The sequence below is a fragment of the Cetorhinus maximus genome, chromosome 21 (genome assembly GCF_964194155.1).
Source record: "Cetorhinus maximus chromosome 21, sCetMax3.hap1.1, whole genome shotgun sequence".
NCBI lineage: Eukaryota > Metazoa > Chordata > Chondrichthyes > Lamniformes > Cetorhinidae > Cetorhinus > Cetorhinus maximus.
This window is the reverse complement of record NC_135899.1, coordinates 18,935,552-18,954,741: the sequence shown is the minus strand read 5'-3', so window position 1 is coordinate 18,954,741 and position 19,190 is coordinate 18,935,552. Positions and strand designations below refer to the sequence as shown.

General features: G+C 44.0%; 1 protein-coding gene across 1 annotated transcript in view; it reads left to right on the top strand.

Annotated features, from left to right (window-relative positions):
• The first annotated feature begins 4,120 nt into the window (after positions 1 to 4,120).
• LOC144695532 (uncharacterized) overlaps positions 4,121 to 19,190 on the top strand; it is a 91,263-nt gene continuing 76,193 nt past the window's right edge. The window contains exons 1-5 of the mRNA XM_078566408.1: positions 4,121 to 4,573; positions 4,664 to 4,759; positions 4,853 to 5,086; positions 6,160 to 6,182; positions 10,026 to 10,144. Of these exons, the coding sequence (XP_078422534.1) occupies positions 4,166 to 4,573; positions 4,664 to 4,759; positions 4,853 to 5,086; positions 6,160 to 6,182; positions 10,026 to 10,144 (880 nt within the window). The 5' untranslated portion in view covers positions 4,121 to 4,165. The remainder of the gene's footprint in view (positions 4,574 to 4,663; positions 4,760 to 4,852; positions 5,087 to 6,159; positions 6,183 to 10,025; positions 10,145 to 19,190) is intronic.

Genomic DNA, 19,190 nt, shown 5'->3' with positions numbered 1-19,190 from the left:
CACACATCCTGCCCGGGAATGGAAACCATCTCATCGCTCTGAACTCACACACTCAAGCCCATCATACATGCACTGGCATCTCACTCGCTGCCAGCTCAAGGCACACCACTACTCACTCTTTTACAAACCCTCACATCTCCATCTGGCCTTATCTGCTCTGGAGACTGCCTCCTCAGCCCTCACCATCTTGAGTCGCTTGCACAGATCACCTGGTGCCCCCACACAAACCCTGGCATACCCCCACTTCCCCATCTCATCCTGCAGCCTCTTCCCCTGTGGTATAATTGTTGTGATTGTTTGAAATTTGGCATTCTTGAGTTTGTCCTGAGGAGTGTAAGATGAAAGGCTTCAGTAATATTCAATATTGAATTATTGCAGATCTAAATGTAAATAAATACTGATATAGTTCACCTTTCATTTCTATTTTAATAACATTTGGCAATATATTGGATCAGGCCCACCAAAGAAAGTGAGTTTGACATCCTAGTTTAAGATTTAGTTTTGTATTTGGTTGTTTAAATCTGTTAATATACCACTTCATTTTCATTTATCATATGCCAGTTCATTCAGTGCAATGTTGTGCAAATTGTTTTGTTCTGAAAGCTTAATTCAGGCAAGTGGCATTTACTGACCTATCAGCCTCCTATCTCCCATCAATAAAGTGATGGAAGAAATAAAAATGACTCATTTATAAAATGTATTTCGCAGCTTCAGTGCTCCCAAAGTGCTTGACAGCCAATTAAATACTTTTGAAATGTAGTCACTGTTGTGATGCAAAAAGCACAGTCGACCTTGGGCAGGACTTTCCCAGCGGCGAGCGGGTGGAACTCCTGACTTCACCGTGCCCCATTTAAATTTTCAGGTAGGCGGGAGCTCAGCAAAATCAGCTGCGCATCCACTGAACTGTCAATGGCTAATTGAGGCCATTGACAGAGTAATTAAACTAATTAATGGACCTGCCCGTCCAACCTTAAGGCTGGCGGGCAGGCCAGAAGCCACGGTGGGAACAAGAAAAAACATGAAAACTCATCCACGGGCGGGATAAGGTTACATGTAGGTTTTAAAATATTTTATTAAAGTTTTTTAAAAAACTTATGGACATGTCCCAACTCATGTGACATTGTCACATGAAGGGACATGTCAGGAATTTTTTATTCTATTTTTTATAATATATTATTTAAAAATAATGGAAATAGGTGGGAAAAGAAGAATCTATATAAATCCACTCCTCCATCACCCCCTACTCCTCAACCCCCACCTATGGCACCTCCGCATGCCCACGCAGAAGATGCAACACCTGCCCCTTCACTTCCTCTCTCCGCACCGTCCAAGGGCCCAAACACTCCTTTCAAGTGAAGCAGCAATTCACTTGCATTTCCCCTAACTTAGTCTACCGCATTCGTTGCTCCCAATGCGGTCTCCTCTACATTGGAGAGACCAAACGCAAACTGGGCGACCGCTTTGCAGAACACCAGTGGTCTGTCTGCAAGAAAGACCCAAACCTCCCTGTCGCTTGCCATTTTAACACTCCACCCTGTTCTCTTGCCCACATGTCTGTCCTTGGCTTGCTGCATTGTTCCAGTGAAGCCCAACGCAAACTGAAGGAACAGCACCTCATCTTCCGACTAGGCACTTTACAGCCTTCCAGGCTGAATATTGAATTCAACAACTTTAGATCTTAAACTCCCCCTCCCCCCATCCCCACCCCGTTTCTCTCCCCTCCCCCTTTTTTTTCTCAATAATTTATATAGATTCTTCTTTTCCCACCTATTTCCATTATTTTTAAATCTAAAACTAAAACTTTGTTAGTCTTTCCACCCCACCCCCACTAGAGCTGTACCTTGAGTATCCTGCCTTCCATTCTTAATTAGCACTTTTCTTAGATAATATCACCACCTTCAACACCTCTTTGATCCTTTTGTCTGTGACATCTTTTGATTATCTGCTCCTATCACTGCTTTCTTATCGCCACAACCACCCCACCCTCAACTTCTCTCTCCCCCCGCCCCCCACCTTAGACCAGCTTATATTTCACCTCTCTCCTAACTATACTTCAGTTCTGCCGAAGGGTCGTGAGGACTCGAAACGTTAACTGATTTCTTCTCCACCGATGCTGCCAGACCGGCTGAGTTTTTCCAGGTAATTCTGTTTTTGTCCAGCTCTTATTTTCTATGTTTCCAAAGCTCTTCTTCGGAACTGATATTCTGTCAGCAGGTGGCAGTGCTGCACTTTGTATGAATAAAAGAGACGTTCACATAGAGTCTGAACCCATCCTAGAAACTGACTGCACCTGAAATTCATTTCTCGCAATTGCAATAATCGCCATTTTGTAGGGAAATGAATGAGTCATATTACACCCAGCACGACCCTACAGAAAGGAAATTGGATGAATTACGGGTTAATCGTCCTTGGTGGTGTTGGTTGAGAGAGGAATGTTGTCCAGGACACCGGGAGAACTCCCCTGCTCCACTTTACCGTGGGATCCGAAACTCCCACTTGAATATCTCATTGGAAGGTCTCAGACTGTCGGAGGGAGAGAGGAACAGGATTGGAACGTTCAGCCGCCTGAATCCCTTCCACCTTTCGATTAGATATGACTGACATGTCCCTCAACTCCATTTATCCGCCTCAGCTCTGTATGTTTTGATACCCTGGAAAATTACATTATTCCCAATATTCCCCCTTAGAGGAGAGACAATTCCACATTTCCCCGACTCTTGGAGGCGAAAGGTTGCTTCAACATTTCACTCCTGAATGGCCTCGGTCAAATTTTAACGCTGTTTATAATCCTGATGTATCTCAAAACTTCAATAGCCTGTTGTTTACCTTGCTGCCGTAGCACGAGTGCCGGGGGAAGCTCTTCATTCCCAATTGGATGCCATTTGATCCCCTCCCATTTTCCATTGGCCTGACCAACAGCCCTGTCCCCACACTCTGTGATGTCCTTCCTCTTTATCAGGGACTGGGAGGGCAGCACTGCCTGAGACATGAATGCACAGAGCTCAAAATCCCCGAGGCGGAGTTTGAATATTTTTTTTTCTATTTCCGAATTTAAATCTTATTTTCTCAAGTATTTTCAAAGAAACTCCAATTACATTCTGCATAGAAACATCTTGGATTTCAAGCCTCCTTGTCAATGGATTAATGCTCTCGACCTTAGCCACATCATGTGGCAGCGAGTTTCACATTGTGACCAATCGCCATATGGAGAAATTCTTCCCAATATTGGGGGAAATATGTCAGGCTAAAGCTTTCCTGCATCGGTTGAGGTGTCCCTGGGAAGGATCCATGAAGCAAAGGGGTCTGTGCCACAGAGTTACCTGGGAGGAGACGCCCTCGCCAGTAAATCCACGGCTTCATTTCTCCACACTCCTGCAAAGGAACATTCCAGAAACAGATGAACAAAAGTCTCGTTTTAGTGCCATCTGTCAGCTGTGGCTCGTTGGTATTTTTTTTAGCTCTGAATCAGAAAGTGGTGGGATCGAGTCTCACTCCAGATGCTTCGGGACAGAACTCAGACTTGTTCTCATGTTGACTGATGTATTTTCCAACGTGACACCAGTGACTCCCCTTCTAAAGTACTTCCTCTGTTTCAAAGCGCGCTGGGACGTCCAGCGGCTGCGAAAGGCGCTATTAAAACGCAAAATTTTCTTTTAGAAAATATAAAGTAACTTGACAGGTCGAACCCTCTAAATTCTCTGTATCTATCACTCGAAATGCTTTCTTGAAGTTATGGTACTTTTTGCCTAAGTGTGAGCGACTGCAATCAGGAACGCCTTTTAAGGATCTGGATCTCACACCTTGTTTCACCAGAGGGTTTGTAATCGGCAGCGAGTTCAGACTGGAGAAAAGTGCAATGGAATCTCGATCTCGCCGATCTCTCCCTCCCTCTCCCTCTCTCCACTGTCAACTATCCATTGGAGCCCAAACCGCCCTCGACAGGTTTCAATTATTCCCCTCCGTGCTTTAACTTTGCTTTTCCCCCTTTAGACTAGGCGTGTTATTTTTACTCTCCTGTGTGAAAGTTGCAAGGACATAGACCACGATGGAATAATAATTCCCTGAGGATCGCAGTGAACTTTATAGGGAAAAAGCTGAACTGAGGGTGAGCGGCAGCAACATCGAAACTGAAAGTGGTTTGAATCAGGAAGTGCTGAGTGTGAACATGGCTTCCAGAGAACAGGTCCAGAGTTTGACCGAGGAGGCAATTTGTCCCATTTGTCTTGATTTCTTCACTGATCCGGTTTCACTGGACTGTGGACATAACTTCTGCTGCTCCTGTATCACCCAGTGTTGGGAAAAGGAGATAAACTCCTGCCCGGAATGTAGAGAGGAGTTTCCGGAAAGAAGCCTCAGGGCAAATCGGGCCTTAGCGAATCTGGCCGAGAAAGCTCGAAAATTAAAGCTGGATCCGAAAGAGAAGAAAAGTAAACTTCACTGTGAGGAACATCAGGAAGAACTGAAGCTGTTTTGTGAAACTGACAAGAAATTGATCTGTGTGATTTGTAGAGATTCGCGGGAACACAGAGAGCACGGCTTCCTACCAATTATAGAAGCTGTTGAAATCTACAAGGTAAAAGGGGATATATTTTCTAAGCTGATAGTTTTATCACATTTTCATGGTCGAAAACTTCAATTCTGTGATTTTCTCTCCCAATCCCAGGATAAGCTGAAACCTTCCTTAGATTCTCTCACACAGAAGAAATCAGCGGTTCGAGAAACGGAACAGAAACAGAAGCGGAAGATTTCCGAAGTCAGGGTAAGGTCTCCCTGTTCTGGTTTTCTGGGATCTCGGTCAGTTTTGCTCCCTTTATCGCGGGACATTAATTATGTTTCACATTTCATTTGGTAGGAACAGTCGAGCAGTCTGCAGACCCACATCACATCCGAGTTCACTAAAATGCACCAGATTCTCACTGAGAAAGAGCAGCGACTACTCAGAGATCTCAGGGAAGAAGAGGAGAGGATTCTAGAAATAATGGAGAAAAACCTTCGAGAGATTGAGGAGAATTTAAATTCTATTGAGGAGAAGCTCTCAAAGTTGCAGAAACAGATGGAGCAAAAGGACGAGTTGATATTTTTAAAGGTGAGGGAATATATTGCGGGTCAGTTCAATGAAACTTCACACAGTGACAAAGTAACTGATACCTGTGGAATAAATATAGAATTTACTGAATAAATAAAAACTGAGTTAAACAAATTTCCGTCTGTTTCGTGGCAGTTCTGCGGTCTCCCCGAAATAATCGGCTTCCACATTGTCTGCAGATTCCCGAGAATACCTGTAACCTCCAGAGAATGAGTCCTCTTGATCTTCACACTTGCTTTGTGATTATTTCCGTGTTGCCAAGTTTAATTTTCTCCTGGACCGCCCATTGTAATCCAGCTACAGTTCATGTTGTGAGTGTGTGGGTCTGTCTGGTGCGGTGTGTGAGAGTCACTGTGTCTGTGAGCGGGACTGATGTTGAGTTCCAGTTTATTTGACTCTCCACAACCTTCCGTCCAAAATGCATCACTTTACACTCCCGTGTTTAATCTAACATGCTTTGAGTTTCACCAGCTGCCCTGTTTATGTCCTCACGAAATGTGTGCAATTCTGGTTACCTCATGACAGAAAGGGTGTAATTGAGTTAGAGAGGGTACAGAGGAGATTTACAAGGATGTTACCAAGACTATAAAATTGCAGCTATGAGGAACGAATGGAAAGGCTGTGGCTGTTCTCCCTGGGACAGAGGAGGCTGTGAGGAGATTTGAGATGTACTGAATTGTGAGGGGCCTGATAGAGTTGGTGGGGAAGGGCTTGTTTACTTACCAGAGAGGTGAGTGACGAGGGGGCACAGATTTAAAGTGCATAGAAAGATAAGAGGGAATATGAGGAAAAAAAATTACACCCAGAAGGTTGTGGGATCTGGAAGTCACTGCTTGTAAGATTAGTAGAGGCAGAAACCCTCAACTCATTTAGAAGCTGTCTGGATAGTAACATCAAGTGCTGTAACCTGCAGGGCTGTGGATCAAATGATGCAAAGTGCGATGAGGCTGGGTGGCTTGTTTTTCATCTGGCGCAGACAGGATGGGCCGACTGGCCTCTTTCTGTGCCGTAAACTTTCTATGTTTCTAATTCTGTTACAATGCTCCTCACTGTTCGTGATTCATTTATTTCAGGAGGAAGCTTGTCGGAAGAGAAGGTAGGACATGCTCTCTACTGAAACTCTGCACAATTTGGTAAAATAACTCAAAGGTTTTGTTATGAATTTCTTTTCTAGTTACCATCGCAACATTAAAGTGCCGTTCATCGGGCGACAATAACTCTGCTTATGGTTTAAGTTCTAGTCTTTTGCTATGATGACATGTTTTATTGCAGATATTAAATTAGATTTCTTATAACTGGTCTACATGATTGTATTAAATTACAAGATGCCATGCAGTCCTGAAGTACTCACTTGCAGGCTGCAGACTGCTGTTCGTGCGGCTGTGACCATCCGACTGACCCTGAGAGAGCCACACCATCCATGTCCCTGCAAGGCTCCTGACCAAACCGAGACAGTCACATGTTAAAGTGGGAACGGGTTTTATTTTGATTCCAGTATAGAACCTTGACCTGTATCCTTAACACCGACAAGACAGACCCAGCAGAGGTGGCGGCACTGTGGTATAAAGTTTGGAGGGAGTTGCCTTGGGAGTACTTAACATCGACTCGGGACCCGATGAAGTTTCATGGCATCGGGTGAAATGTGGGCAAGGAAACATCCTGCTGATGACCACGTACCAACCCATTTGCGAACCGCCCCACCCACTCCTCAGCTGATGAATCAGTACTCCTCCATGTTAAACGCCACTTGGAGGAAGCACTGAGAGTTGCAAGGGTGCAGGATATACACTGGATGGGGCACATCAATGACCATCACCAAGAGTGACTCGTTAATGCAACTCCCTCCCTTACAGCACTGTGGGTGTACCCACACTACATGGGCTGCAGAAGTTCAAGAAGGCAGCTCACCACCAACTTTTCAAGGGCAATTAGTGATGGGCAGTAAATGTTGGCCTAGACAGCGATGCCCACATCTCATGAATGATTTTTTTTTAAAAGCGCAACTACTGGCCGAGCTGGCTATATCCCAAAGGCCATAGCTGCTAGACTGGGTATGTGGCAGGTGGTGAGGGAACCAACAAGAGGGTGAAAACATACGTGACCTCATCCTCAACAATCTGCCTACCGCACATGCATCTGTCCATGACTGCAGCAGTAGGAGTGACCATCACACAGTTGTTATGGAGATGAACTCCTGCCTTCACATTGAGGATACCCTCATTCAAAACTGGGCATCCATGAGGCACTGTTGGCCATCAGCAGCAGCAGATTTGTACTCAGCCACACTCTGCGACCTCATGGCTCAGCATACCCTGCACTCGACTATCATCACCAAGCCAAGGAATTAACCCTGGTTCAATGAAGAGCGCAGGAGGGCATGCCAAGAGCAGCACCATGCATGCCTAAAAAGGTGTCAACATGGTGAAGCTACAACTCAGAGCTCCTTGCATGTCAAATAGCGTAAGCAGCAATGAATAGACAGAGATAAGCGATCCCACAACCAACGGATCAGATCAAAGCTCTGCAGTCCTGCTACATCCAGCGTTGCATGGCGGTGGACAATTAATCGACTAACGTAAGGAGAAGGGTCCAAAATACCCCCACCCTCAATGATGGGGAGCCCTGCACATCAGTGCAAAAGATTAAGTCTGAAGTATTTGCAACCATCTTCAGCCAGATGTGCCCAGTGGATGACCCAGCTTGCCCTTCTCCAGAAGTCCGCAGCATCACAGATGCCTGTCTTCAGCCAATTTGATTCACTCCACATGATATGAAGAAATGGCTGAAGGCACTGGATACTGCAAAGGCTATGGGGCTTGACAATATTCTGGAAATAGTACTAAAGGCTTGTGCTCCGGGACATATTGCACCCCTAGCCAAGCTGTTCCAGGACAACTATAACACTGGCATGTACTCGGCAATGTGGAAAATTGCCCAGGTATATCATGTACACAAAAAGCAGGACAAATCTAACCTGGCCCAGCACTGCCCTGTAGGTCTACTCTTGATCATCAGTGAAGTGAGGGAAGGGGTCTTCAACATTGCTATCAAGTGGCACTTACTAAGCAATAACCTTCTCTCTGACACTCAGTCTGCGTTCTCCCAGGGTTACTCAGCTCCTGACCTCATTACAGTCTTGGTTCAAGCATGGACAGTAGAGCTGAACTCCAGAGGTGAGGTGAGAGTGACTGAACATTACATCATTTGACCGAGTGTGGCATCAAGGAACCCTAGCAAAACTGGAGTCAATAGTATTCAGAGGAAAACTCTTCACTGTTTGGAGTCATAACTATCACGAAAGAAGATGGTCGTGGTTGTTGGAGGTCAATTATCTCAGTTCCAGGACATCACTGCAGGAATTCTTCAGGGCATAGTCTTATGCCCAACCATCATCAACTGCTTCATCATTGACCTTCCTTCCATCATAAGGTCAGAAGTGGGGATGTTCTCTGATGATTGAACGATGTTCAGCACCATTTGTGACTCCTCAGATCCTGAAGCAGTCCATGTCCAAATTCAGCAAGACCTAAACAATATCCAGGCTTGGGCTGACAACTGGCAAGTAACATTTTCCCCACACAAGTGCCAGGCAATGGCTATCGCCAACATGAGAGAATCTAACCATCGCCCCTTGATATTCCATTGCTTGCTATCACCATTACTGAATCCCCCACTATCAACATCCTGAGGGTTACCATTGAACCATTAAGCACAAACTGAACTGGACTAGGTATATAAATACAATGGTTACAAGCACAAGTCAGAGGCTAGGAATCCTGCGATGAGTAACGCAGCCTGCCCATCACCTACAAGCCACATGTGAAGAGCATGATGAATACTTTCCACTTGCCTGGATGAGTATGGCTCCAATAACATTCAAAAAGTTTGATATCATCCAGGACAATTCAGCCCACTTGACTGACACCCCATCCACAATCATTAACTCTCTCCACCACCAATGCACAGTGGCAGCAGTGCGTACCATCTATTAGATACACTGAAGGAACTCACCATGCCTCCTTAGCCAAAAACCTTCCAAATCTACGACTGCTACCATCTAGAAAGACACGGGCAGATGTGTGGGAGCACCACTAATTGGAAGCTCCCCTCCAAGCCACTCACCATCCTGACTTGGAACTATATCATAGTTCCTTCACTGTCACTGGGTCAAATTCCTGGAACGCTCTCCCTTACAGCACTATGGGTGTATCTAGACAACTTGGACTGCAGGGGTTCAAGAAGGTAGCTCACGACCACCTTCTAAAGGGGCAGTTAGGGATGGGCAATAAATGCTGGGTTATCCAGTGAAGCCCACATCCCATGAATGAATGAAAAAAATATCAACGCAACAGCAGAAACGTGTTTTAAGATATAAAGCAATATTGGCACCAAGCCACAAGGAGATATTAATACCAAAGATGACGGACGTTTTAAAACATCTTAAAGGAAGAAAGAGAAGTAGAGAGGCAGAAAGGTTTAGGGAAGGAATTTCAGAGCTCAGGGCCTCGGCATATGAAGGTCCAGCTGCCAATGGTGGACCGATTAAAATCAGGGATATTCAATTGGCCAGAAATAGAGGAGCGCAGGTGTCTTGGAGAGTTGGGTTCATGTTTTCAGCCTTTGCTTTTATTCTACAGGCTTTGTTTGTAATAGAGCAAGTGGACAGGCTAAATGTTTACCTTCTCCTGTGATTTGTGATATACTGGCAACTAATTTGTTATCAGGCTGTGGGCCTTTTGCAGGACGTGAGTGTTTCCATCCTCTGCCCTTGCATTTCAAAGTTATCTTTTACTCAGTTATAGAGACAAATTTTACTTTCTATCACATTTGTTCTAATATGAAAAATGCTGAAAGATATGAATGTTGGTGTACCATTTAAATCATGTCTAAAATGCTCAAATGAAATGAATTTATACTATCAATTCTTTAATATTTACAGGATTAGTGATAAGAATCAGATATTCTCAGTAGCAGATGCTGCGGCCCTGTCTTTCAGAAAGTTCAAAGGACCTTTACAGTACACAGCTTGGAGGGAAATGATCAATTCCATTAACCCTGGTAAAACTTTTATATTAATTTTCCTAACTATAATTCAAGTTGTGAAGGAACTAAATGGGTTCCAAAGTTCCAGGGATGTGGGGGAAACAGGAAATCCAATGTCCCTCCAGTGAGGGGTTGTGGTCGTATGATCATCATAAGATCATAAGAAATAGGAGCAGCAGGAGCCATTTGGCCCATTAAACCTGTTCCACCATTCGATAAGATCATGACTCATCTAACTGTGGCTTTAACTGCCCTTTTTTCCTGTTCCCTATAGCCCTTAGTTCCACTGTCGCTCAAAAATCTGTCTAATTCAGCCCTGAGTCTATACAACAGCCTCGTCTCCATTGCAGTCTGTGGAACAGAATTCCAAAAAGTAACATCCCTCGAAGAGAAGAAATTCCTTCTCATCTCTATTTTAAAAGGGAGACAGACCCCTGATTTTTAAACTAGATCCACTGCTTCTAGATACCCCCACAAGAGGAACCATCCTCCCACTATCTGCCCTATCAAGCTCCCTCAGAATCACAGATATTTCAATAAGATCACCTCTCATTTTTCTAAACTTCAAGAGTATAGGCTTAAACTGTTCAACCTTTCATCATCAGACAACTCCTTCCTCCCAGGAATCAGCCTAGCCAACCTTCCCTGAACTGCTTCTAAGACATAAATATAACTCCCTTAAGTAAGTTAACGAAAACTGTGAAGTGAAAGTCACCATAGTCCCAGAGGACCATTGGCTGTGCTCTCATTAGAGAGAGATGACTGGTGGTGAGTTTAACCTCAGGGTCACCACGCCTCGGGTGTGGGGTGAGGTTGAGAAGGCAGGGCCTTCATGGATGACCTCAGCCAGTACAGGAATTGTACTGTTGCATCAGTCTGCATCACAAACCAGCCGTCCAGCCAGCTGAGTTAACCGACACCCAAACTGTACTGTTACTCTCACCATTGACCTGTGCCACTATATCAAGAGTTCCCCACTATTAGACTCCATCTCCCTTTCAATTAAGGCCTACATTCCATTTGCTTCCTAATTACTTTCTGTACCTGCATGGGGAGGTAGAAGGAAAGTGGAGCTGATGCCACAATTAGATCAACCACAATCTTATTGAATGGCTTACTCCTGCTCCTAATACTTCTGTTTTTGTGCTCACCTTTGTAATTAATATATAAGATACCCCTGTACTCCAGCGTTCTGCAACTTCTCTCCATTTAAATAATATTCTATTTTTTACTTCTTACTGACAAAGTGGACTACCTTACATTTTCCCACATTATACTCCAGCTGCCAATTTTTCCCACTTATTTCATCTTTCCATATTCCTTTGCAGACAATTTTGATCCATCATCACAACTAGCATTCCTACCTATTGCATCATCAGCAAATTTGGCTGAAATATAGTCAGTCCTTTTGATATGTCTTGTCTATAAACTGTAATTAGTTGAGGCCCAAGCATTGATTCTAGGGGCACTCCACCAGTTACAGTTTGCCAAATTGAAAATGAACCATTCATCCTGAATCTCTGTACCTGCTCATTATCCAATCCTCTATCAATGCGATTGTATCATCCCTAACACTTATCTTCTGCAGTAAATTTTTATTGATACTTTATCTAATGCCATTTGGAAATCAAAATACACTACATCTACTGGTTCCCAATTATCCATCCTGCTTGTTGCATCATTAAAGTGCTCTAATAAATTTGTCAAACATGATTTCCCTTTCACAAAACTATGTTGACTCTGCCTAATAATGTAATGATTTCTAAATATCCTGCTACTAACTTTTAAATAATGGTTTCCTGCATTTTCCCAATGACAGATATTAGATTAACTAGCCTATAGTTCACTGATTTCTGTCTCCCTCCTTTCTTGAACAGTGGTGTTACATTCATGGCTTGCCAGTCCATTGTGACCTTCCCAGAGACGAGAGAATTTTGGAAGTTTGCAAACAGTGAATCCATTATCTCTGCAGTCACTGCCTCACAAACCCAACTATGCAAGTCATCAGGTCCAAGTTTCTTGTCAGCCTTTAGTCCCATTATTTTCCTCCTACTTTTTCTCTAGTGATCTTGATTGTTTCAAATTCCTCTCTCCTTTTTGCCTTTGTTCCCCTACTATTCTTGGGATGCTTCTTGTGCCTTCTACTATGAAGAATACTTGTTCAATGCATCTGCCATTTCCTGGTTTCCCATTATCGATTCCCCAGTCTCACCCTCTAAGGGGCCCACACTCACTATCGCTACTCTTTTTTATGTATGTGGAGAAGCTTTTACTGTCTGTCTTTAGGTTTTTTGCAAGTTTCCTCTCATACTCCAATTTCTCCCTCAGTTTTTTAGTCAATCTTTGCTGGTTTCTAAAATTTTCCAAATTTTCTGGCCTACCACTAATCATTGCAGCATTGTACATCTTTTATCTCAATTTGATGCTACCATCACCTTGCTAAGTCAGCCACAAATGGTACACTCTGTTTGTTGAGCCTTTCTTTCTCAATGGAATGTATTTTTGTTGAGAGTTATGAAATATCCCCTTAAATGTCTGCCACTGCTTCTCTACCAACTTGCCTTTAATCTATTTTCCCTGCCCATTTTAGCCAACACTGTCTTCATACCCTTGTAATTGCCTGCATTTAAGTTTAAGGCATGAGTTTCAGACATAAATTGCCCATCCTCAAACTGAATGTGAAATTCTATGTTATTGTGATTTCTCTTAACTAGAGGATCTTTTACCATGAGGTCATTTATTAATCCTGTCTCGTTGGATATTACCAGGTGTAAAATAGCCTGTTCCCTGGTTGGTTCAGGAGCATATTGTTCAAAGAATCTGTCCCAAATACAATCTACAAACTCATTCCTCAGTCTTCCTTTTCCAATCTGATTCAACCAAACTGTATGAAAATTACAACCGCCTACAGTTATTGCAGTATCCTTCTTACAAGCTCCCATTATTTTTTGAGTTACACTCTGTCCTACAGCTTAGCTACTTTCAGGAGGCATATAAACCACTCCCATTAATGATTTCTTTCCCTTGGTGTTTCTTATCTCCACCCAAATTGTTACAACCTTTTGATCCTCGAAAACAAAATACTTTCTCACAACTGTACTGATCACGTTCCTTATTAACAGAGCTACCCGATCTCTTTTTCCTTTCCTCCTGCCCTTCCAAAATGTCACATACCCTTGAATATTCAGGTCCCAGCTGTGGACACTCTGCAGCCATATCTCAGTAAAGGCCATCATATAATAATTTATTTCTATTGTGCTATCAATTCATGCATCTTGATACGAATTCTGTGTGCATTCTGATAAGGAGCTGTTATTTTGGTCTTTGGACAATTTTCCCCTACCCTGACCTTATTGGCTGGTATACTCTTATGTTTGTAAGCTTTATCGCTTCCTGTTGCACTCTGTTTATCATTACCTGCAATTCTATCCTGCACTATTGCCTTGTCCTTTTTCTTCAATGTTCAAAAGCTCACCGCACATGAACACTTCCTCCCCCCCGCCCCACTCTTTAGGTTAAAGTCCTCTCCACAGCCGTAGTCATACAATTTGCCAGGACACGGGTTCCAGCATGGTTCAAGTGAAGGCCATTCTAATAGTATAGCTCCCTTTTTCCCAAGCGTTGCTGCCAGTGCCCCATGAATTGAAACACATTTTTCCAACACCAATCTTTGAGCCACACATTCATCTCTCTGATCGTATTCACTCCATGCCAATGAGCTGAGGCCTCAGGCAGAGATTATTACCTTTGAATTTAGTGCCTAACTGCACATACTCTCTCAGTAGAACCTCTTTCTTAGTCCTACCAATATGGATATCCACAGGGACTATAAGAACTGGATGCTTTTCCTCCCACTCCAAGTTCCTCACCAGCCCTGAGAGGATTATTTTGACTCTGGCACAGGACAGGCAAAACAGCCTTTGGAATGCATGCACTTGCCTGAAGTGAAGAGTTTCTATCCCCCTAACTTACCTGTCCCCTACTACAATGACATTCCTTTTGGCATTGGGATAGCTTCCTGCACCACTGTGCCATAGTCAGTTTGCCCATCCTCCCTGCATTTATGCTGTCGTCCACATAAGGTGCAAGGGCTTTCAACCAGTTAGACAATTGCAAGAGCTGGGCTTTCTTACCTGATTTTCTTCCCTTTCTCTGACCACTAAACAAATCGGAAATACCTAAGGATGTCATTGCCTCCTGGAACAAAATGTGCTGGTATCTTTACCCCTCTCCAATGCATTGCACTGTCCAAATCACGGATTCCAGTGGATCAGCTCGGACCTGAGGTTCCTCAAGCTGCAGACACTTACTGCAGATGTGGTTGCCGTAAATCAGACGGGTAGCGTCCGGTCCCCACCTGCTGCAACTGCAACACATCACCTGCCCATCTTTATTTCATTTTTATCAAACTGATTCGATGTCAAGTGGCTCTGGTGGAACGCAAACAGAGGATTATAAGCATTTTATTGCTGTGTAAGTGCCACTTGATGGCATTGTCAACATCACATTCTACCACTTGCCTGAAGATTGAGAGTAGGCTGTTGGATCGGTGATTGTCCACATTGCATTTGTCCTGCTTTTTATGGACAGGATATACTTGGGCAATTTCCCACATTGTCGGACAGATGCCTGTGTTGTAACTCGACTGGAACAACTTGGCTATGGGTGTCACTAATTTTGAAGATAAAATCTTCAGTACTACAGCTGGGATGTTGTTATTGCCTTTGCTGTATCCAGTGAGTTCATCCATTACTTGTGATCATGTGGAGTCAGTTGCATCAGCTAAAGACTGGCATTTACGTCATTGGCGATGTTGGAAGGAGACCAAGATGGATCATCTAGGTCATTGTTTCACCTGCAGCTGTTGCCCTGATGTGAGATGTGGTGGTTGCCACGAGTACTCAATCAGAGTTAAATCTGCTATGTGAGTGGCACGGATGCAGTTTCAAAGCTAAGAGACTGAAGCTCTACACTGTCTTCTTAACAGTAGAAAACCACAGGCTGCACATTATTCGTGACTGCAAGAGGGATTTGGGTGTAAGATTGAAGAGATGTTTGTGCATTTGCCTAAATCCTTTGTCAGACTGCACGTGGAGATTTTGGTGGCCTGCTCGTCTACTTTATCTCCATTATCAAGGGTGGCAGTAGGCCTCACATAAAAGGTTTGCAACCATTGAATGATAGAAAAGTTATGGCACAGTAAGAGGCCATTCAGCCCATTGTGCCTGCGCCAGCCAAAGAACAAATAAACTAGCCTCTCATTTTAATCCCAATTTCCAGCTCCTGGTACATAGCTGTGCAGGATACAGCACTTCAGGTGCAGATGCAGTTATCTTTCAAATGAGTTGAGCATTTCAGCCTAAATCACCAACCAGGCCAAGACTTCCAGATGCCCATCACCCTCTGGGTGAAAAATATTTTGCTCATTTCCCCTCTAATACTTTTATCAATCACCTTACGCCTGTGCCCTGTGGTAACCAGCACCTGATACAGTTCCATTACAATGTCCTTGCCTTGGACTTCAATACCTCATCCAATAAACAAAAGCATTCCATATGGTTTCTTGACCACTGTACCCATCTGTACTGCCGCCTTCCAGGATATGCGCATGCACACTAACGTCTCTCACTTCCTCAGCCCCACCCCAAATGCATCACTCACACTTATCTGGATTGAATTCAATTTACCCTCTCAACAAAACCATTGATATCATCCTGGGGATAACAGCTAACCTCTTCACTTCCAACTACATGGAAAATGTTTGTGTCATCAGCAAATTTCCCAATCATACCTCCCACATTTACGTCCAAACCATGAATATATGCAACAAGAAGCAAGGGCTCCAACACTGAGCCCTGTCAAACACCACTGGAAACCATTTTCCATTTGCAAGATTATCTATCGACCATGACCTTTTATTTCCTGTTGCTGAGCCAATTTTTGATCCAACTCGCCACCTTCCCTGTGCCCCATGTGATCTCACTTTCCTGACCAGTCTGTGAAGTGGGACCTTGTCAAATGCCTCACTAAAATCCATGTAGACAACATCTGCTCCACTACCCTCATCCATCCTCCTTGTTGGTTCCTCAAAAATTTCGATTAAGTAAGACATGATCTTCCCCTACACAACCATGCTGGCTATCCCTGATCAATCAATGCCTTTCTAAGGGACACTTAATCCTGCCTCTCAGAATTGATTCCAATAATTTGCCCACAACTGAACTCAGGCTGACCAGCCTATCATTTTCTGGCCAATGCCTCACAACCTTTTCAAATAATGGTACAATGTTCGCAGACCTCCAGTCATCTGGCACCTCACCTGTCTCTAGGGAGTATTGGAAAATAATCCTCAGGGCAGCCATTATTTCCTCCCTGGCTTCTTTTAACAACCCGGGATACAATCCATGTGGTTCTGGTTATATATCCACCTTCAAGGTTGTCAGTTCCTCCATTACTTCCTCTCTCACTATACTTATTTTATCTAATATTTCACACTCCTCCTCTTGAATTAGAATGTAGCATCATCCCTCTCTTTGGTGAAGAGTGAGACAAAGTACACATTGAGAACCCTGCCCACATCCTCAGTATCAATGCACAGGTTACCATGTACATCTCTGATAGGCCCTACCCCTCCTTTAGTTATTCTTTTGCTCTTAATGTACTGGCAAAACACCTTAGGGTTTTATATGATTTTACTTGCCAATATTTTTGCAAATCCTCGCTTTGCTTTCGTAATTTACATATTTACTTCACCCCTGTACTTTCTATACTCCTCTAGACTTGCTACAATATTAGGCTTTTTGTGACTGCCATGAGCCTTTTTTTGCTTTATTTTGACCTGTCTGCTTCTGGATAACCAGGGGGCTCTAGATTTGTCAGTATTACCCTTTTTTTACGTGGACATGTCTTCACTGTGCCCGTAGAACCTTGCTTTTGAATAATTCCCACTGATTTGACAACATTTTCCCCTCTAATGACTCTACCCAGTCCACTTTCGCCAGTTAACCTCTCAGCTTTGTCAAATTTGTCTTCCACCAATTTAGAACTTTTATTCCTGCTTTCTATTTGCCCTTTTCCATAATGGTGTTAAATCTAATGGGCTTATGGTCAGTATGTCCAAAATGGTCACCCACTGCTACTTCATCCACTTGCCCGGGTTAATTTCCTAAGAATAAATCTAGAATTGCACCCCCACTCGTTGGCCTAGTTACGTGCTTTAAGAAAGTTCTCTTGAATGCAGTTCAAGAATTTTGTGCCTCCTGTGGTCACACTGGTCACATCCGAATTCATATTAGGGTAGCTAAAGTCTCCAAATATTGCTGTCCTATTGTTTTTGCACTCAGAAATTTGCCCACATATTTGCCCCCTTCCACTATTTGGGGGCCTGAGTGCACTCCTAGTTGTGTGCCTGCCCCTTTTGTATTTCTGAGCTCCACCCATAGGGCCTCATTTGATGCTTCATTTTGGATGTCATCCTTCCTTTCAGCTGTCATTGATTCTTGAACCGATAATGCTACACCCCCACCTTTTTTATCCCCCTCTCTACCCTGCCTGAAAACTCTATATGCAGGGATGGGAATTTGCAATTTTTGCCCCTCCGTAAGCCAAGCTTCTGTTATAGGGATGATATCATGCTGCCATGTGTCTAACCAAAGTGCTTTGGACATCATTGAAGGATCATTGCTTGTTTAGAGCATGAGGAGAGGCAGTGTAGATTGGACCTGTGCTGAGGACTGTGAGGAGATCCATGTGAAGGGTCAGCAGCTCCAACTGTCCTGTGTGGGGTGCATGCAGGAAAGAAGTTTACCTTGGCTGTGGGTGCCACAATGACAGATCACGGTCTTCCACTAAAGCTAAGGCCCATCTGAGACTGAGATTTGTAGGTGTCTCTGTGACTGGTGGGTGATGGGGCTTTGCACCTTAGCAAAGCATAGTGCAGGTGAGGCACTCAGTGAGTGGACTACAAAGTAACCTCTGAACTTATTAGCGTGATAAATATGTCAACAGATATGCAATTATGATGTGTGAGTGGTGACCATGGTGGGGCAGGAACATGATAATCTCTCATCAATATGCATGGAGCAGCGATTTATAGGGGTCAAACGTTCTCAGGTTGCTCCTCCCCGGCTGTTTCAGCTTGAAAGAGCTCTCTGCTCGGTCGGCTCCCCTTTGAGAGCAGGTGTCAGGGTTAGCAAGAGCCGGCCTCAGGGAAGTCAAGATGGCGGCCATTGGCCTGACCACAGGTGTATCACAGGCGGTGCTCTTATCTACAAATGGGTGAAAGGCAATGCCGGAGGCGGCTTTGTAGATCCCGGGATCTATCTGCCAGCTTCTCCACAACGAGCTGCTGCCACAAGGGCTTGGAGGGAATCCAGTGCTGGTGGCGTTGAAGGTCACCCCCGCCTTGAACTTCTTTAATAATGGACCCATCTAGGGCTTCACTTGGGATCAATGCGTCAGCTTTCAGTCAGTGACACACAAGTGTATTCAGAATGCCCAATCAGGATAGTGCATCGCTGAAAGTTTAGATTTGACATTCCTTCCAATCTGTCGTGTTCAGGACTTTGTCAGTGCATTGCTGAAATCACAATTCTACTAACAAGTGCCTGAGGTTGCAGGAGACGGTGCAGATCCTAATAAGCGCATTTGGCGCCAGGGTTCAGCATTTTATTATAGTTGAGCACATGCAAGGCTCAAACCAACAGCAGGAAATATGACACTACTGCAATTTAAATCTGCTGTCAAAAATAAAGGTACATTTGAGAAACCTATGGTCAGTAAACAAGAAGGTGCTGGGGCCTTCCACTCTGCAAAGGATAGAAAACCAAATAGTTCAACAAATTGATTCCGGTAACTATCAGATTGGTATGAGCCTGTCTACCGCATCATATTCCAGCAATAGCCTCTGCATGTGGTTCGGCCACATCCTGCCCCTCCCATCCCCTTCATTGTCCTTCTCATTGGAGCAGACATCTTGCTTCCCCATGTCTCGCCCATGCAACATGTCCCCATTTTGTATCACGAGGCTGTGCAGGGTGCAGCAGACAATGATGATCTGAGA